Source organism: Suncus etruscus, chromosome 19 (genome assembly GCF_024139225.1).
Source record: "Suncus etruscus isolate mSunEtr1 chromosome 19, mSunEtr1.pri.cur, whole genome shotgun sequence".
NCBI lineage: Eukaryota > Metazoa > Chordata > Mammalia > Eulipotyphla > Soricidae > Suncus > Suncus etruscus.
The window spans coordinates 43233833-43253141 of record NC_064866.1 but is presented as its reverse complement, the minus strand read 5'-3'; the positions used below and the strand labels follow the sequence as shown (position 1 = coordinate 43253141).

Genomic DNA, 19309 nt, shown 5'->3' with positions numbered 1-19309 from the left:
GGGTTAAACCCATGGCTTCATCCCACACACCCTATAGCATCTTGAGCTCTCTCTCCCAACCCACAACTGTGTCTTCAAGTCTTTAGCACAGCTGTTGATGGATAGTGAGCCAGATAAACTGGGCAAAAATTGAATCATTTTGGAAAAACTCTTTTATTTTTCTTCTAATTATTTTTAGTTCTTTACTGGGGCAGTAATGTGATATACATCTATTTGATATTCATCTGCCACATTTTCAGGTCACTTTAACCTTAAGTACAAATCACATTTCTCATTCACTCTTCCCTATAATTCTTGGAATATTCTGAGAGAAAACAAAGAATAGCCTCAAAGCATTGCTCTTTCATGATTAATCACGAATCTGCATTGCATTATTTTAATTAAGTAGCAAAAGATTATGTCAAGTACTCTCCCAGGCCTCTTTTATAGGGGCTGTCAGTGGTTACAGAAAGCATTGTAATTCTTATCACTAAGCTGATGCTGTAGTTAAGGATTGTTTATTTAGCCTTCTTTCCTTGTGTCTTGTCTCTTGGGTATAGCAATACATAAAAGACTGATGCAAAGGATCTGTGAATTCATTTCAGTTCTCTTTTTGCTATTTGATCCAAGATATTGGCAAAGTGTTGAATTACTGGTCCCACTCTAATCAATATTCACACTGTATCCTAGGGTGTGTTCTGGATGAGATTATTGGATTATTCCCTACTTGGTATTCCTGTCCCACCCTAGGATATAGCCTGGTTCTTGTCAATAAAAGCAGGGGTCTGAGGAAGGTAGACACTCATTATTCTATCTTATTCCACTAAGCTGCTTTCCTTCTTAGGAGCAGAAAGCTTGTATGGTGGGAATCCTTGCTTGAGTGCTGGATTTTCTGAACCCGTTCAGAAAATCTTTTCACTGTGTGGATTATTTCCTGCATTAATATTTGCTTCCAGACCTATGTCTTACCAGATCCTTGTTTTGGAGCCTAGGGCTCTGCTTATAGATGTCACCCAAACTCGAACCTAAAACTAACAGGAAATCAAACAGGGACTCTGCCGCTGACTGGTGAGATATTTATTTCTTGCTTTTCAGGTGGATTTCACTATCCTGGGTTTTTAAGTTTATGACTTTTTGGTTCAAGGTGATGCCATTTGCTTGGGTTTTGGTTGAAGGACCCTGGCTCGTTCTCATGTTAATTGCATTATTGGTGGCTTTCCTTGTTTTTTTTTTTTTAATTTTTTTTATTTTGTATGTATTGTGAGAATCAAAAGTTTGGGCTGAATTTTTAGCCTTGCATTAAAGCTTTTGAAGCACTTTATAATAATTCTAAAAGACCAGTAAAGCCAATTATTAGAAAGGCACTTTTGGTGATCACATGTATTCAAGCCCAAAGCCCTGAGGTTGGTGTTTGGTCACCCCTACTGGCGCTAGGCCAGTAGAGCATGGGGTTGTTATAATTGATGATATTGGTGTACACAGCAAATGAAATAATATTGAAATGGCCCAATCAGAAGGCAGATCTGTAGGATATCACCCACCCACCCTCCACCAAAGACTTTTAGAGAGTGTGGAATGAACCCCACTTCCCTCATAAGGGATAGTTCTTTGGGAAATTAGTAATAACACAGTATCAAAAACAAATTCTCCCTATCAGGAAAATCATCAAATTTCAAACTATGAGGGTTTAGATTACCTCAGTATATTTCAGAAAGTGTGCCAGGGGTATGGTCCTCTTTTTCTGTTTTGTGAGTATCTTGGTACCTGGAGAAATTTAACACTGTAGCAAAGACCTGTTTGAGTGCTGCTCAGTATTTACAATGGAAGATGTGGTTTGCAGAAGATTCTGAGAGTAAAATTAATAGTCATTCATCTGGAAGGCGGGTTGCAGGAGTCATATTATCTTATGAAATGCTGATAGGGAAAGAAACACAGAAGTAAGCAGGCAAGCAAAACTACCCCCGTGCTGTTTTAAAGCTTGTCAGGAAACTTGCATTGAAGCTTGGGAAAAGACTGACTCAGACACTGAGTTCAAGGGCAACTAAACAAAGATTATTCAGGGAGCTACAGAGTCATAATGCAGAACTTGTGGGGAAACTGACAAAGGCAATTAAAAAGCAGGTTAGAGATACAAAAATTTGGGCCAGCGAGATAGCATGGAGGTAAAGCATTTGCCTCGCATGCAGAAGGACAGTGGTTCAAATCCTGGCATCCCATATGGTCCCTTGAGCCTGCCAGGAGCGATTTCTGAGAGTAGAGCCAGGAGTGGCCCTTGAGCACTGCCAGGTGTAACCCAAAAACAAAACAAAACAGCAACAACAACAAAAAAGAAATACAAAAATTAAAAACCTCTTGACAAAAATCCTTAGCCTTTGACAATGCTAATGAATATTGTCAGGCTATCTTACCTCTAGTTTGGGAGGGAGAAGATGTCATGGGTTTTCTCCTTGCTTGTAGAAGTGCTGGGACTTACAGTTATCCTCCTTTACTCCCCACAGCCACAATCTCTAGCAACATATGCTGTTCAGAGGCAAAAGCCAGGAAATCAGATCAATGGCTTTTGTCCAAGGAAACCACCTGGTCCTTGCCCAAGGTGTGGAAAGGGATATCATTGGGCAAGTGACTGTCACTCAGTGACTGTCATCTCCCCAGCAACCGGGGGAGGGGCCCAAAGCCTAACTCATGAGGTCAGGTCATATGATTTTTAAGTGTTGCAATATGGGGCATTTATGAAAACAGTGCAGGTCACAACCTCTTTTTGTACCTGCTCAAGGACCCACCCCCACGAGACTAAGACTTAATCAACCTATTTCAGGAAACTGGGTCAGGGGCCAGTCTCTGGCCCCTCAAAATTAGGGAACCTTTCCATCAATAGTTCAGCTTCCCAGCCCAAACCAAGAGAACTTCACAGCTTAAGCTCGTGAATGCCTGCATAAAATCATTATGATAATAATCCATTAAACTTCATTTAACTTGAATATATGATTATATATGAATATATGGCACAAAATCTTCCCATTGAATCTAGAGTAGTTTCAACCTTTTGAGTCAGGTTGAACATATTACTAACTTTGGTCATTAACAACAACATTTGGCGGTCACAAAGAAGAGATTCAAATGCCCCAGACATTTAGGAAGACATTTGTGCCCCAAACAAGTGCCTGCCAATTGCCTTTATTGCAAGTTAGCTCATCCTGCACTTTACTGTCTCCATATCTCTAGGGCATGATCTAATGATGGGATTACTAGAACCCTCTCTTCTTGGTCTGGTTCTTGCGAATGAAAGCCTGGGTTTCAGAAAGGAAAAGGTTCATTTCTTCTATTTTTCTTCACTAAGTTGCTTTCCTCGTAGGAACAGAAGGCTGTGTGGTGGGAATCCTTGCTTGAGTGCTGGATTTTCTTGAACTCATTCTTGCACCTTTTCACTGTGTGGATTATTTCCTGCATCGATGTGTGCTTCCAGACCAGCATTTCCTGTCTCACCGGATCCTTGTTTCGGAGCCTGGGGCTCTGCTTGCACTAACGTATGACAATTTTTTTTTATCTATTTGGAAGATATTTTATCTATTTTATTTTTATTTTATCTGTTTGGAAGATATTTCTATCAGTTTCCTTTCTGCATTGTGGTAGTGGACTACCAATATTGGCCTGGTGTAGTATATATTAACACAATTGACTGGCCAGTGGAGAGATATTGGCCACAGAGATTATGGTGAACATATATAAAATATTTTGTTCTGTGTGCAAAAGAGTTATACATTGCTACAAAAATAATAATTTTCTTTTCATATGCTAAAGATAATAAATACATATAAAATAATAATAATAAAATATATCACTTGAAACTGTATCTTCCTAGGGTTGAAAAAAAACCCAAATAATTTTTTTTCTTTTTTTTTGTTTGTTTTAGGCCCATAAGAGCTCAGGGTTTACACTTGGCTCTGTGCTAAAGGATCACTTGATCCTTGAGTTCTGGGGTAACATTCTATGTTAGGGATTGCTTGATGAAAGGCAGGCAACTTCTCTTTCTTTGCTCCCAGACTCCACATTTAAAATTTCTTTTTAGTTATGAATTGCCTGCTTTAATGAGAAAAATGCTTTCCATAAACTTTTGGAATATTTCTATATTATTTTTTATACGTTTAGACTTAGAAAATCTTGAAATTGGAGACTATTTGCCTGCAGTGATAGGTACACAATTATTGATAAATTTCTACTACTTTTTTCCTTTTGCTGCTCCTGTGGAAACATCATTGTAGACATTTCTTGAACAGTTCTGTTTAATAATATGCAAAGTATACTAAACATGGGTACATATGCTTCATGGCTGGGGAGGCTATGGATGTAAGATAGGAGCTTATTGATGGCATTTGTTCTCCTAGGCTTGGAAACAATATTGATAGTGCTGCAGAGTCAAGGCTATGGATATAAATATGTGAGCATATAGACAGGCTGGCTCAGAGGCCAGAGACTAGCTTTTATTTATGTTGTTCAGCTTTTGTTTATGAATTAAAGTTAACAATAACCAGATACCAAAAGTAGTAAATTCCAGAATATGATAGTAAAGTATTCAGTGTCTGGGACAACAAAGGTAATGCAAAATGTTTTGAAAACTCATGACCTTTGTTTTAAGCATCTTAACATACAGAGAGGAGGGCACAACAGAAAGAAGGATGGGATGTTCTGGACGTTTTCTTTGTTATGATCATCAGTTTTTTCTTGCTGTTGGTATATCACTGGTGGTCTTCGAAGAAAGAGCTGTCATAGAGAGTTTGTGTTTCAAAGCATCTAAATAGTGCTTTAGAATGTATGTATGGATAGATGAATGGATTTGTAGATGATTGATTAATGAATCATAGATGTTGGATAGATAGGAAATTTATTATTTAAAAACAAGAAAATGATAGGCTTTGCATTATTTATGTAAGAGGATCTACATCATATAAAAATATGATATAGAAATAGAGGTAAGAAATGTTTAGATGAAATCAGGGGCTGATGAAAGATGAGAGTGATTTTAAGGCATAAAGAAACTGGGGAAGTTTACTAAGGCTATGATTTGAATATAGGGCAGGTGTTTGCCAAACTGAGAAAATTGGAGGTAGGACACATTGGGTAAATGAGAATTTAATTTAGTATGTTTGGAACAGCTAACCTGGTGACTCCGACACATAGACCCCTGAGTAACCAGGTATCAAGTTTAGAAAACTGATAGAGTGGAAGGTGGATACTATTCCAGCAAAACTATGAAATCCTGAAGGTTACTGTTCTAGGCAAGAAATCTTACAAAAGGAGAGTGGAAGAGTGAGAGGAAACGTTGAGAACAGCTGGGAAAAATTCTTTGAGGATTTTCAGAATAAGCCAGAAAGGCCTAGGAAAGTGGCCATGTTGTAGAGTCAGGGAGCAGAGAATTTCCAAAGCTCATCCCACAGGGAAAAGTTCAGCAAGCGCTGATGCTACCATTGTCTTGGTATTGTCTTGATATTCATTGGCTTCTTTGGTGAAAATAATTTTCAGGTGAGTTTGCACCATCATCCGGTTCCCAATGGGTTTATGGGTGTGTAGAAGGGAGATTGGAGCAGCACGCCACTTTTTCACCCGGCTTTCTTGTAAGAGAGTGAGAGGTTCTCAGAAGGAGTCTATTTATATTTGATAGCTGTGGGCCTAGTTCCCTTGAGGAAGCTTGTACCTTTGAAGCTGCTTACTAATGAGCTAAGAACTAGCTCATATTTATATTTGGTGAAACATATTAATGTTATCACAAATCAATGTTTAGTCTTGTTATTTAGAAGTGAAAAAATGTAGCATAGCCCAATATAGCCATCAGTGCTTTATTTAGCATGTTTAACGTACCTTTTCATCTTATTATGGAGTGCTTATGTAGTACTAAAGCATTACTCCACTAAAAGAGAAGAGCTGGACGTTACTCTGTAGTTTTCTTTCTTATAAAATAAAGAGTTGTAGATTTGCATTTTCCTTCCACTCTGTCCTGTGTACTCCTCCAAAGTTAAACATTCCAGAACACATCCCAAATCTTGCTCTCCTGATCAATGTATCTTTTCTGCAGATTCTCCTGGCTCCTAGGATATGACCCAAGCTCCTTTGTGGGATGCTGCAGGACCTGGGGTTGCCTCATTCTCTCCTGGGGTCAGTTCTTAACTTCTTTAAGTCCTGGAAGAAATGTTTATGTGCTCTACCTTCCTGATTGCTCTGGGGTCTGCTATCACCTTTGTGTACTCCATTTCCTACAAGCTTATTTCTTCTACTTTTAGGACTGTCTCAGGCCTAGTCAGCTGTTGTTCTACTTCCTGTATGACCGCTCTCCTCTATTTGCATTGATCATAGACTTAGCAGGTTGACTGAATCCACTCAGTACTGGTTCTCCTCTGAGGTTCTGGACCCTATAATGGCAAGGAGGATCTTTGTCCATCATCACAGCATCTTTGTCCCAACTCCATGACTGGAGCTGCAGTCATTGACTGTGAACTTGTTGATGCTCACCTTGTCTTTCCATCTCTGCAGGGAAGCAGTTTAAGTGCACAGTGTGTGACTACACAGCATCTCAGAAGCCACAGCTGCTGCGGCACATGGAGCAACATGCATCCTTCAAGGTAAGCTCTGCGTGTGGAGCTTTTGAAAAGCATATTACTTGTCCAAATGAAGTTGGAGACAACACAGCCTTCCTTCATCTAGAGTTGTCCCTGGGGATGCCTGTCTCTAACTAGGACATGTGGAGTCTGAGGCATAGCTGTTTATGGCATGTTCAGCATTTCTCTCTATTTGGAAAGTAAGCCCAAAGATAAAGTCTAGAGGAAATGCTTTTACTACAAAATCACTGAGTGGTTTAGTGGAAAGAATATGGGCTTTCAGGAAAGGATGTGTGTTTTTAGATTATGGGTTGCTGTAGATAAATGACTTGATACTACATGTGGGGTGCTGTACACCTGGCAGGTTGCTGAGGTATTCAAGCAGTGCTCATGCAGTGCTCCCCAGAGTGTAGGATCTGAGGTTGTCACTGGACTCCTTAAATGGGGTGTCAGGGATCAAACCTGGGCTGCCTGCATGCAAGGCAAGTATCTACCCACTGTCTTAGCTTTCTCTTGCCCTTGTTCATTTTAATGTTGAACAGCCCACGTTCCTCGTTTCTGAGATTACAAGGACCATCCTCCTACCCCACACTTGACAACTTTGGAGCTCAGGACACTCTGTGAGATAAATTCTCATGATCTCTCCATTTTCAGTGAAGAACCAAGTGTCTCAGAGATCATTAAAAGCATATTTACTTGGGCTAGAGCAATAGCGCAGTGGTAGGGTGTTTGCATGCGGATGACCCAGGATGAACTGTGGTTCTTTTTTTTTTTTTTGTGGTTTTTGGGTCACACCCAGCAGTGCTCAAGGGTTACTCCTGGCTCCAGGCTCAGATATTGCTCCTGGCAGGCATGGGGGACCATATGGGGCACCGGGATTTGAACCGATGACCTCCTGCATAAAAGGCAAACGCCTTACCTCCATGCTATCTCTCCGGCCCCTGAACTGTGGTTCTATCCCCCGGTGTCCCATATGGTCCCCCATACCAGGAGCAATTTCTTAGCGCATAGCTAGGAGTAACCCCTGAGCGTCACCGGGTGTGGCCCTTAAAGCAAAAAAAAAAAAAATCATATTTATATATCCAGGATGTGAGGAGCTGGAACTTATCTGATTTTAAATCCTAGCTTTACTCCTGACATCTTCTCAGTTACTTGTGTGGGCAGAAAAGGGGGAGCTCTAAAATCATGACTGTGTACCGTATTTGCCGGCATATAAGACAACCCCCTAATTTTGCAGTTAAAACATAGGTTTAGGCCTCTATTCGCTGTATCAGACAGAACGTTCCTGTGCTGCAACTGTATGTCCCACAGTGAGCCAATCACAACAAGCAAAGGTTCAAAGGTTCTACTGTCATAGACTTTCTCTCTGACTCTGGCCAATCTGAGCAGGCTTTTGACAGTGTAGATTTGGGTCCAGAACATTGTCTAATTTGCATGCATCAAAAGCCTGCTTGGATTGGCTGAGTTAGAGAGGTGGTCCGAGCAGCCTTGCAGTGATTGGTGCAGGATCGAGTTGGAAAATTTGTTTTGTGGTGATATTCAGACAGTTTTCGTTTAGCGGCATATTGAAACATTTTTTGGGATATACTCGGCGTATAAGACGACCCCTGATTTTTGGTTGACTTTTATTTGTTTCAAAAGTCGTCTTATACGCCGGAAAATACGGTACCTTGGTGATTCAGCAGAGCTGCTCTAACATCTCTCCTGGCCTGAGTTGTTTAGCTAGTGGAACTGTCATGGCATCTCAATTGAATACTTACCTACTTTGTGCATAACTAGAATGAAGGACTATAGTTACATTTCCTGTCTCATAAATGTGAGTCTTTAGGGGGCTCTTGATTTCCTCAGGGTAGGCAATGATAGTACTTACTACAAAACAAAGAGGTAAGAGAGTTGCATTTATAGATAAGAACTTTAGACCCAACCACTTCTTGCTTTTCTTGCTATTCCAGATTCAGAACTAGGCTTTTCACTAATTTCTTGGTTTTCAATATGGAACATTTCCATTCCTAACCAGACTCTACTGAACAATCTGTCTTGAAATCCTTATTGTTTTTCTTTTCTTTTTCTTTTCTTTTCTTTTCTTTTCTTTTCTTTTCTTTTCTTTTCTTTTCTTTTCTTTTCTTTTTTCTTTTCTTTTCTTTTCTATTTTTGGCTTGTGCTTTGGATGTACACCTATACTACTTTCCCACTTCACTACTATAACTGAATCCCTGACCTCTGTTTACCTATTTTGCCTTTTTTATCTTCTTTCCAATCTTGATTTCTTTCCTTCTCTGTCCTCCTCCCTGAACTCTGGGGCAAGGGTGATGTAGGCATTTCCCCTTTACTACATTACTTTTCCTCATATGGTTATTTTGTATACCACAGATAAGTGAGATCGTCTTGTGTTTGTTTTTCTTCTGGCTTACTTCAGTCAACATGATATATTCTAGTTCCAGTGAGGTTGCAGCAGTGTGTATTTCATTGTGTGTACATGTCACATCTTCATAATTTATTCCTCTGTTACTGGATTTCTTGGTTGATTCCATATCTTAGTTATTGTACTAAGTGCAGAAATGAGTAAAGGTGTGCGTATGTCCTTCTGAATGAATGTTAAGTTTGGGGGTACATTTCTCTGCCCATTTTCCTTTTTTCCTTTGATAGATAAAAAATTCTCTACCCCATGGTAGAGCAATTTTATCAAAATCAGAAAATATTACTAAGAAATCAGACCTTCATATTTCACTAATCCAAAATAAGGTCTCAAAAATCTTTGGATAAGTATCACTAATCTAGTGCAATCTTGGCTTGCTAAATGAATCCAATTTTATTTTCTAGATTGAGATACATAGTTTACAAGATATAATTTGTGTCAAGAAATACTATCATAAGGGCAGACTCCTAGATTGCCATTTTAAATTACTTTGATTTATTTAAATATTTAAAAATAATGTCTTTACTAAATAAGATTTGAAAATACATCTTGTTTTATTTGTAGAATTTTTACATATATTATTTCTTAAATGTGATTGTAATCTTACTCTAAATCTCTAAATTAGGTTTTTTTTTTTTGGATGGAGATTAAAATGTCAGCTTTATTGCTGATGAAGCTCATTGGAGAATGTGGCTCCGAGTAGCTTGAGGGTTTTTTAAGAATGCTTCCCTTATGAATTAGAGTAAACTCCAAGTCAAAGGCTAGACTGTCTGATGATGGACATTATTAATATTATCTTTTATTTAGTATTAGGTTAAAGGAATTTTCTCATTTCTTGAAAAAAAAAACTTATAAACTACTTTCAATAAATGCTTAAAAAGATGAACGTGTAGTCTCCTTATAATTGGATAGGTTGATTTTTGCCAGATGTTGCTGTTACATGTAACCCTATCAGGGGTCTCAAACTCAATTTACCTGGGGGCCGCAGGAGGCAAAGTCGGGGTGATCCTTGAGTGCAAAGTCAGTAGTAAGCCTTGAACATTTGGGGGTGTGACCCAAACAACTGAACAAAACAAAAAAAACAAAACAAAACAAAAAGATTCCTCTAGGGCAGGGCCACAAAATGTTGTACGGAGGGCCGTTTGGGGCCCGCGGGCCGCGAGTTTGAGACCCCTGCCCTACACTGAGTCATCTTCATACTAAAAGCATTTAAGTGTCATCCTAAAATCAAATGGTCAATATAACAGTGGTTAAGCCCATCAGATCACTGAGAATCTAATACTTGAAGAAGTATTACATACATTTTTTTGCAGCTGTAAATTAAAATCCACTTTCCAGGATGGTACTACTATTGTCAGTTTTTTTTGTTTGTTTGTTTGGGGGCCACACCCAGCAGTGCTCAGGGGCTACTCCTGGCTGTCTGCTCAGAAATAGCTCCTGGCAGGCACAGGGGACCATATGAGATGCCGGGATTCGAACCACCGTCCTTCTGCATGAAAGGCAAGTGCCTTACCTCCATGCTATCTCTCCAGCCCCAATTATTTTCTTTTTTTCTTTTCTTTTTTTCTTTTTTTGGTTTTTGGCGCCACACCCAGCGGTGCTCAGGGGTTACTCCTGGCTGTCTGCTCAGAAATAGCTCCTGGCAGGCACGGGGGACCATGTGGGATACCAGGATTCGAACCAACCACCTTTGGTCCTGGATCGGCTGCTTGCAAGGCAAACACCGCTGTGCTATCTCTCCGGGCCCTACTTATTGTCAGTTTTAAAGATGGCCAGGGAATTTTGAAAATCATTATCTAAGAATGGCATTTAAGATATAGTATTTTTCAAAATGCAAAACAGACTATTGATTAAATAGCTGCCATTTATATTATGTTTTATTTTTAATATTTGTTTCATTGTATATAATATTACAATAATATTTTTTAGTCTGATTAGCCAATAGTCAGAAGTTTGATAGTACAGTAAATTGGCGAGGCTGAAAGGAAAGATCTCTTCTCATACATTGCTTTTGAGAGTTAGAAACCCAAAAGAATTTTTCAGAATCTGTCAAAATTGCAACTGTATTAGTACTTCGAAAAATTTATCTACAGATCCTACATGCAGATGAATGGAATGATGACTACATAAAGTTTGTTACAAATAACTGCAATCTTCTTGAATAGAATAAGGGCTGGAGCCAGAGAGATAGCACAGTGTTAAATCATTTGCCTTAGACGCAGAAGGAAAGTGGTTTGAATTCCGACATCCTATATGGTCCCCCGAGCCTGCCAGGAGTGATTTCTGAGCATAGAGCCAAGAGTAACCACTGAGTGCTGCCGGGTGTGACCCAAACAACCAACCAAACAAACAAAGAATAAGGGCTAAATAGCCTCTGGTTATTAAGCAGCAGAATAAGCACTGAGTAGCATGCCAATAAGCAAGGTCTCCACTTACTTTTTTATTTAAGATTCTTGGTGTCTGTGATGTCTCTATTAGTTTGCCTGCTTCTACTGTGTCCCCCAAAAATAAGACATCCTTTGAACATATGACCTACTTACAGGTTTCCTTCTGGGTGAAATATAAGGCATCCCCCGAAAATAAAGCCCCCCTAGGATCTGTCTCAGAATGAAAATTAATTTATCATAAACTAGGGCCACTCTGACTGGCATCTGTCTGATTCATAGTTTGTCTGGTTTGTGTTGAGAACTACCATACTACCATCCTGTATACAGATAATAAATTTTCTTTATTTTCATTTAACAAAAATGTGTACCATATTCTTCTTCATAGAAAATATGACACCCCCTGAACATAAGACCTAGTGCATCTTTGGGAGCAAGAATTAATATGACACTGTCTTATTTTCAGAGAAACAGGGTACTACATGGATAGCTTCCGATAAAGCTTATTTGACCACCGAAAGTGTCACTTAACATAGAAAACCTTTTGCCAGGTGCATTTCCCATAAAGAGTTCTTCATAAATTTACCTTTGGGCAGGGGGAGGGCAGAGTGGGATGGATAGAGTGGTTATATAGCTCTTGCATGGCAATACTTGTGCTGCTGTCTCTGCCTCTATTTCACAGTTTTCCAGAACGAGGGTGATGGTCCTGTCTTCTCCACAGCATTCATAGAATTCCTACACTGCTCCACTCCACCCATTTTCTTTTCTTTTTTGCACATTGTACTAACATGACATAGGGTTCCAGTGCTGGGTAGAATTTGCATTTTGGGTCTTTGTGAGGCTCAAAGGGCATCAAAAGATTTTTGACTTCTTGGAAACAGATTGAAATTTTGAGTGTATGTATCTTCAAAAAAAAGGCAAAAAAAGTTTAGTCTGAAATCAGCACTTTTTAAAATCCGTGCATTTTGGAAATTATTCAGAGACTTAATGCTGATCCTTCCTTCTTTAATATTCTTTATCTAAAAATAAGGCCTCATCTTCTTTGAAAAATGGCTCTGATCATTCTTCTGCCCTAGTTTATGGAAGCTGGGGACTGACTTCCTCTCTTGCCATTAATAAAACTTTTAGAGGGTAGGTGAGTATGTTGTCTCAAGTGGGAAACCTGCCAGATCATCATCTTGAAAAAACACTGTTAATTTGATGTTTGCTGGATAACTAAAATTCAAACAAACCTTTAACATTTTATACCAGGAAGTCTGAGGAATATATATATATATATATATATATATATATATATATATATATATATATATATATATATATATATATATACTGTTTCTGGTTAAATGAAGGTTTGAAGAGGGTGGGGGTGTGAGGGAAGGAGAGAGAAGGAGGGAGGGGAACAGAAGGAGGGAGGGAGGGAGAGAAGTAAAATGGGTGTGTGCCCCAGAGGCAGGCAGGGAAGGGTGGCTGGGAGGGAAGTGGGAATCGGGAGGGTGAGAGGGAAACTGGGGACATTGGTGGTGGAAAATGTGCACTTCTGGAGGTTTTTGTACGTTGTATGACTGTAATTGAATCATGAACAACTCTATTTGTAAAATAAAAATACTATGAACAATCTTGTAACCATGTTTTTTAAATAATTAAAAATACTTAAAAATAATTAAAACTTAATTAAAAATCAATTTTGGGAGGACCTCAGAAAAAAGAAAGAATATAAATCTAAGAATCTTTCAAGTGTATTAACTATATCATTAAAAATAAATGAAAATAAAAGCATTTTTTATTAAAATGACATTGCTATTTTTGAGAGGAAGAAATAATGAAGTTAAGGCAAAAGAAAATCATGTTTCAAGGTCCTTATCAAGATATATTTTGTTGGGGCTGGAGAGATAGCATGGAGGTACTGTGTTTGTCTTGCATGCAGAAGGACAGTAGTTCAAATCCCGGCATCCCATATGGTCCCCGAGCCTGCCAAGAGCGATTTCTGAGTGGAGAGACAGGAGGAACCCCCCTGAGCGTTGCTGGGTGTGACCCAAAAACTGAAAAAAAAAAAAAAAAAAAAGATATCTTTTGTTTTGTGTCACAAAATACTATGTAATAAATAGAAACTATTTGAACAAGATTTGTTTTCTGAAAAAAATATATGGTCAGGTGTTAGAGCTACCAGTGTCACAGTGAGTAGGGTGTTTGCCTTGCACGTTCTGACCTGGCATACCAGATGGTCCCCTAAGCCTGTCAGGGGTAATTTCTGAGCTTAGAGCCAGGAGTAAGCCCTGAGTACCGCCAGATGTGACCCAAAAAATAAAAAAAAAAAATCTATATATAAATGGAATATATTTTATTAGATAATCAGATCAATAAATGATTGAGTTCTCAAAAAATTAAAGTCTGTATACATAAAGTATTAAAAAAATAGAAGAGAAATTTTGTTTGTTGATTTCATTATAGCTGACAGGACCTGGAGGGCACTTCTGCTGATGTTTTTTGGTCCTCCAAGCCAGGCAAGGCAGTTCAAACCTCGGATTTGGGGATTCAGAACTCTGCAGAGGCCAGGCAGTGCATAGGTCACCTGTATTATCTGGGGCCACTGGAACCACACCCAGTACTGAGGTGGGAAACTTGTGGTAGCAGGGTTTGAACTTAGGTCCTGGTATATGAAAACCTATGACCCCAGTTGCGGAACTGAATAATCTTATAATTATTCCAGATGAAGCACCTGATTACTGTTTGATAGCTTTTATAAATTCATGAGGTCACATAAATAAAAATAAACTACTAAATTTTCTTCTGAAGCTTTGTTGTAAAGTATACGTCATGTTCACTTATTTGTTCAATCTACCCTTTAAGTACCCATTTTATTCCAGATACTGTACTGGGGTATGGATGTAGGAGGAAGCCTGGCTTCTCTCTGCCAAGCCCCCCAAATCTGGTGAGAGCTATATGCACTTAAGCTATAGCAGCTAAGAACATTAACTATTGTAGGAAAAGCATGTGTCATGTGCTGTGGGGAACCAGAAAACCAGCTACTGATTAATCTAGCTCTGTCATTGGCTGAAAGCTGTTTTAATTTGATTAATGTAATATTACCCTATCACGTAGACCAGCATTTTTCAACCACTGTGCCGCAGCACACTAGTGTGCCGTGAGATATTGTCTGGTGTGCCGTGGGAAAAATTCCAATTTCATTTGTAACATGCATCTTTGGTATGATTGGTCTATTTGTGAGCCGAAGCACATGTTACGGACTATAAAAACTAAAGACAGAGAGACTGAAAGCTGTTGGCGAAGAGCTACGTGTGTGTCTTTGATTCCTGCCAGAATATCAGCTATCAGCTTTGTGTTCAGCCAAACAGCCCCAGGTTTTGCACTGAGTAAGTGAACAGAAGTATGAACAATTACAAAATACTTTTATAAAATAATTTCTTTGTGTTTATTTGATTCCTATTCAAGAGAATGACTATATATAGTCAATATAGGCAGAGTTAATTTGTTTTTTTAACATTTTCTAATTGTGGTGTGCCTTGTGATTTTTTTTTTCATGAAAAAAGTGTGCCTTTGCTTAAAAAGGTTGAAAAACACTAACATAGAGCTGTTGCCTTTAAAATCTTAAGCCAAGGTTGTCTGTTTGATTGATCACGGTCTACAAGTCAAGGGGTGTCAGTGCGTTCAGTGCATCTCAACTGGCCGTCCTGATCATGAACAGTTCTCAAAAGTTTTAATAATATGGCACTACAAATCTGAAATGAGTTGTATACACAGAATACATAAAAACCCAAACTTAGAACAAGTAATAAAATTAGATGCTGAATTGGATAAAGATGGTTTTTGGAATTAGGTCAGCCAGGATGTGGCTATATAAGTGATTTACCCCAAATTTCCAGCCCTAACTGAGTGAACAGGGGAATAAAAGTATAGCAGTGATCTCAGATAAGCAGAATGGCTAGAAGTACATATTTAAAACCCATTCTGGTTAAACCATCATCTGAGCTTCTCAGTTCCACTCATAATACTGATTCATTGGTTTTGCTTATGGAATCCTGACTTTTTGTCTGCTACTTTTTTGTCTTAGAACTCTGGAGATGGCTTAGTCTATCAGACACGGCCAGCAGAAGGCTGAATATTTAATTTCCTAGACTCTTGACTAAAGAAGACGTAAGCAATATGTTAGGCTTTACAATGGGAGTTCTGTGAATGTTATACTTTGCCCTGAAAACCCTTGTAAGGCAAGTTTTTATATTCCTATTTTACAGATGAAAAAAACTAAGGTCTGGATTCCAGTTAAGTAACATATTCTAAAAACACAATTAGGAGCGGGAATTTTGACCTATGTTTGTTGTAGACAAAGGTAGCCAGTACCCGAAGTTTACCATCCTCAAACAAACAAGGGTTATTTCTATCCACCTCTTCATTTTTTCCCCTTCATTGCTTCCTTATAGGAAACTGTAGTTATATGTTGAGCTATCAAAACTCAAGCAAAATCCTTAAGCAAAATGCTGACTGAGTATAAACTTTGTAGCCAGAACGTTTTCCAAGTTCAGTGGAAATTACTGAACCGTGGGATAAAGCCAGTACAAGTAAAGTGTAGAGTTTCTTTGGGTAGTATTTGTTTTGCATCTGCATGAAAGTGAAGAATCCTAATACACTTTCTCTCTTCTTGATGCTGTGTGTGTGTGTGTCTGTGTGTGTGTGTGTGTGTGTGTGTGTGTGTGTGTGTGTGTGTGTGTGTGTGTGGTCTTTAGGGATATGGGTGGGTAGTTGTAGTGGCCCATAGTCAGAAACATTTATTACATCATTTTAAACTGTCTGCTGAAACCTCTTATGCTCTCTAAAGCTTCTTGCATTTTAGATTCTTTTTTAAAGCACTTCTGGGAGGAAAAAAAGGAAATTGGATTGTCTTCTGTTAAATTAAAATCCTGTCTGTCTAATAGTGCACAGTATATTCTCTGGAAATATTGCATTTTTGATAGCACAAGCGATTACAAAAAAAAATCAATAATGGGAGACCACTGAAGAGTCTTCTGAGCTCTGGCATGAAAAGCAATTAGTGTGGATTGATTTAGTGTTATTTATTGGGATCAGATAATTGCCTCAACATAAGCCTTTTTAAAAAAAAATTATGGTACCCCATGGTTTCAAAACATTTATTCTTTCAAATGGTTTAATTTATCTCTGCCCTTATCTTAAGACAGATGACTTTGTGCTTGTTAAATGATATGAAGACCTGACTTTTTCTGCCTGGAACTTTTGTCTCAGGCTTGGTTTTGGTTCTATCATGGCCCAATCTTCCACCCTCTAATTTATAAATCCTGAAAACATTGGGTCAAACAAACCTTAAGACTTTTCTCAAAGCATAGGATGTGAGGTAGATTTGTCTCCAGCCTTCTGGCTACAGGAGGGCTGTGATTAGATTCCATTGTATGGAGTATATGCTATCCATATTCTGTGCACTCAGACTGGAGTGAGTTTCTCATTTATATAGTATTGCTTTGCCTCTCGAGTATGGATTTCACCAGGAATCCATCAATTCATGTAAGTCTGCTTGCTTGGTCACTGTGGAATACCTGTCCATTACTTTCTCATGCATACCTTTATGTCTGTCTTATTTTCCCTTCCTTGTCTCCTATTTGTGCCTTGTTAGGATGTGTGAATATCAGTTTGGAGAACATTGGCAGAGACCCCATGTGGTTATAAATTGTGCGTGGTAATTCATATTTATTAGTGTACTCAAATTGGAGAAGGAGGTGAGAAGTTAGTATTCCAGATGCATATGCTCCTTAGAAATTTAGACATTTCCTTATAAACATGTTTCTTAACATTTTTGTGTCAGTCCTTTCTTTTATGAATATTAATTGTTTCTTTTTGAGTGGTTCATTTTTCCAGTTTTGGGATACAGATATCCTCTTCTGATTGTTTTGACTCTTGTTTCTCTTGCTATAGAGTGTGGATTTGGTATATATCATTCAGTCTGCTAAAGTGACTATTAGAGCAAAGAATGCGATGTATGTACTCTGTAGCTCTCAAACACTTTAAGTCTATGGGCTATCATCCTACATTCCAGCTCTAGAACCATGAGTTTTATTGGGTGATATTGTGTGGATAATGGGACCAAGAAATTTAAGAAATTTGTCACGATGAAATTTCTCTAACTAGCAAAGAATTTAAGCCAACAGCCAAACCATCAGGGATTTAATTTTTGCTTCCTTGTGACTTCTAAAATTCCATACTCTATTGTCTATAATGAACAGACAACCCAACAGAAAGGGAAAACCTGGTACCTTACCATAGAAATCTCACAGTCAGCCTTGCTAGACAGGATAGATTCTTGAAGGATGGAGAAGGCACAGGACAGTTTTCTAGAGTATGTTCTATAGGCCTCTTTCTTCCATTTCTTTTTTCAGGTCTAATATTTTTGTTGGGTTTCAATTTGGTTGACCTATCAGGTGTTGACAGGCCCGTGTTGAGGTCTCCCACAATTATTGTGTTATTATTGATATCCTTTTTTAGATTTGTCAACAGTTGTATTAAATACTTTGCTGGCCCCTCATTGGGTGCATATATGTTTAGGAGAGTGATTTCTTCCTGCTGAACATATCCCTTGATTAGTACATAATGTCCATCTTCGTCCCTTACAACTTTTGTTTGTGTCATCTGATATTAGTATAGCCACCCCAACTTTTTTAAGGGTGTTGTTTGCTTGGATGATTTTTCTCCAGCCTTTGATTTTGAGTCTATATTTATTCTGACTATTCAGGTGTGTTTCTTGTAGGCAGCAGAAGGTTGGGTTCAGTTTTTTGATCCATTTTGCCACTCCATGCCTCTTAACGGGTGCATTTAGTCCATTGACATTGAGAGAGATAGTTGTCATGGGATTTATTGCCATCTTTGTGTAGAAGTTTGTTGTGTTTGTTGGTCTGTCTTGTCTTTAAATTAGATCTTTCAGTTTTTCTTTTAAGGCTGGTTTTGAGTCTGTAAAGTTTTTGAGCTGTTGTTTATCTGTGAAGCCATGTATACTTCCTTCAAGCCTGAAAGTGAGTTTTGCTGGGTGCAGTATTCTTGGCGAAGCATTTATTTCATTGAGTTTTGTCACTATATCCCACCACTGCCTTCTGGTCCTGAGTGTTTCTGGTGACAGGTCTGCTGTAAATTTCAAGGATGCTCCCTGGAATGTAATTTCCCTTTTTGATCTTGCTGCTTGCAGTATTCTATTTCTATCTGTGGGATTCATGATTGTGACTAGGATGTCTCTTGAGGTGTTTTTCCTTGGGTCTCTTTTAGCTGGTACTCTTCGGGCATGCAGGATTTGGTCACATGTTTTCTTTAGCTCTGGTAGTTTCTCTGTGATGATGTTCTTGACTGTTGATTCTTCCTGGAGATTTTCTTCTTGGGTCTCTGGGACTCCAATGATTCTAAAGTTGTTTCTGTTGAGCTTATCAAAGACTTCTCTTTTCATCTGTTCATATTCTTGGAGTTATTTTTCCATTGTCTAATCATTTGATTTAAGGGTTTTTTCTAATCTCTTCTGCTATGTGGAGTTGTTACGCATCGCATCTTCCAGCGCACTAATTCTATCCTCAGCTGCTGTTAGCCTGTTCTTCAATTCGTCTACTGAGTTTTTCAGACCTGTTATTTGACCTGATATTTCATTTTGGAGTTTTCTGATTTCTATCTTCATATTCTCTTGATTCTTATTAGTGTTCTGATCTATACTTTCTTTGAGTTCTGTGAGCATCCTCCATATTTCTTCTCTAAACCCCATATCTGAAAGACTACCTAGTTGGTTGGCCGTTGTTGGGTCATCAGAGTTTTCATCTTCATTCTCTATACCTGATGTCGGTCTTCGTAGTTTCCCCATTGTCACGCTTGTGTTTTGGGTTTTTCTACATGTTGTGGTGGTATTCATTGGTTAGGAGAAGTGCGCGGCCACGCTCCTCTGCCTCGAC

The 19309-nt window shown here is 38.6% G+C and overlaps 1 protein-coding gene across 2 annotated transcripts in view; it reads left to right on the top strand.

Annotated features, from left to right (window-relative positions):
• ZFAT (zinc finger and AT-hook domain containing) overlaps positions 1–19309 on the top strand; it is a 159371-nt gene that overhangs the window by 87606 nt on the left and 52456 nt on the right. For both annotated transcript variants that reach the window (XM_049765564.1, XM_049765565.1), the window contains exon 10: positions 6502–6590. In XM_049765564.1, the coding sequence (XP_049621521.1) occupies positions 6502–6590 (89 nt within the window). The remainder of the gene's footprint in view (positions 1–6501; positions 6591–19309) is intronic.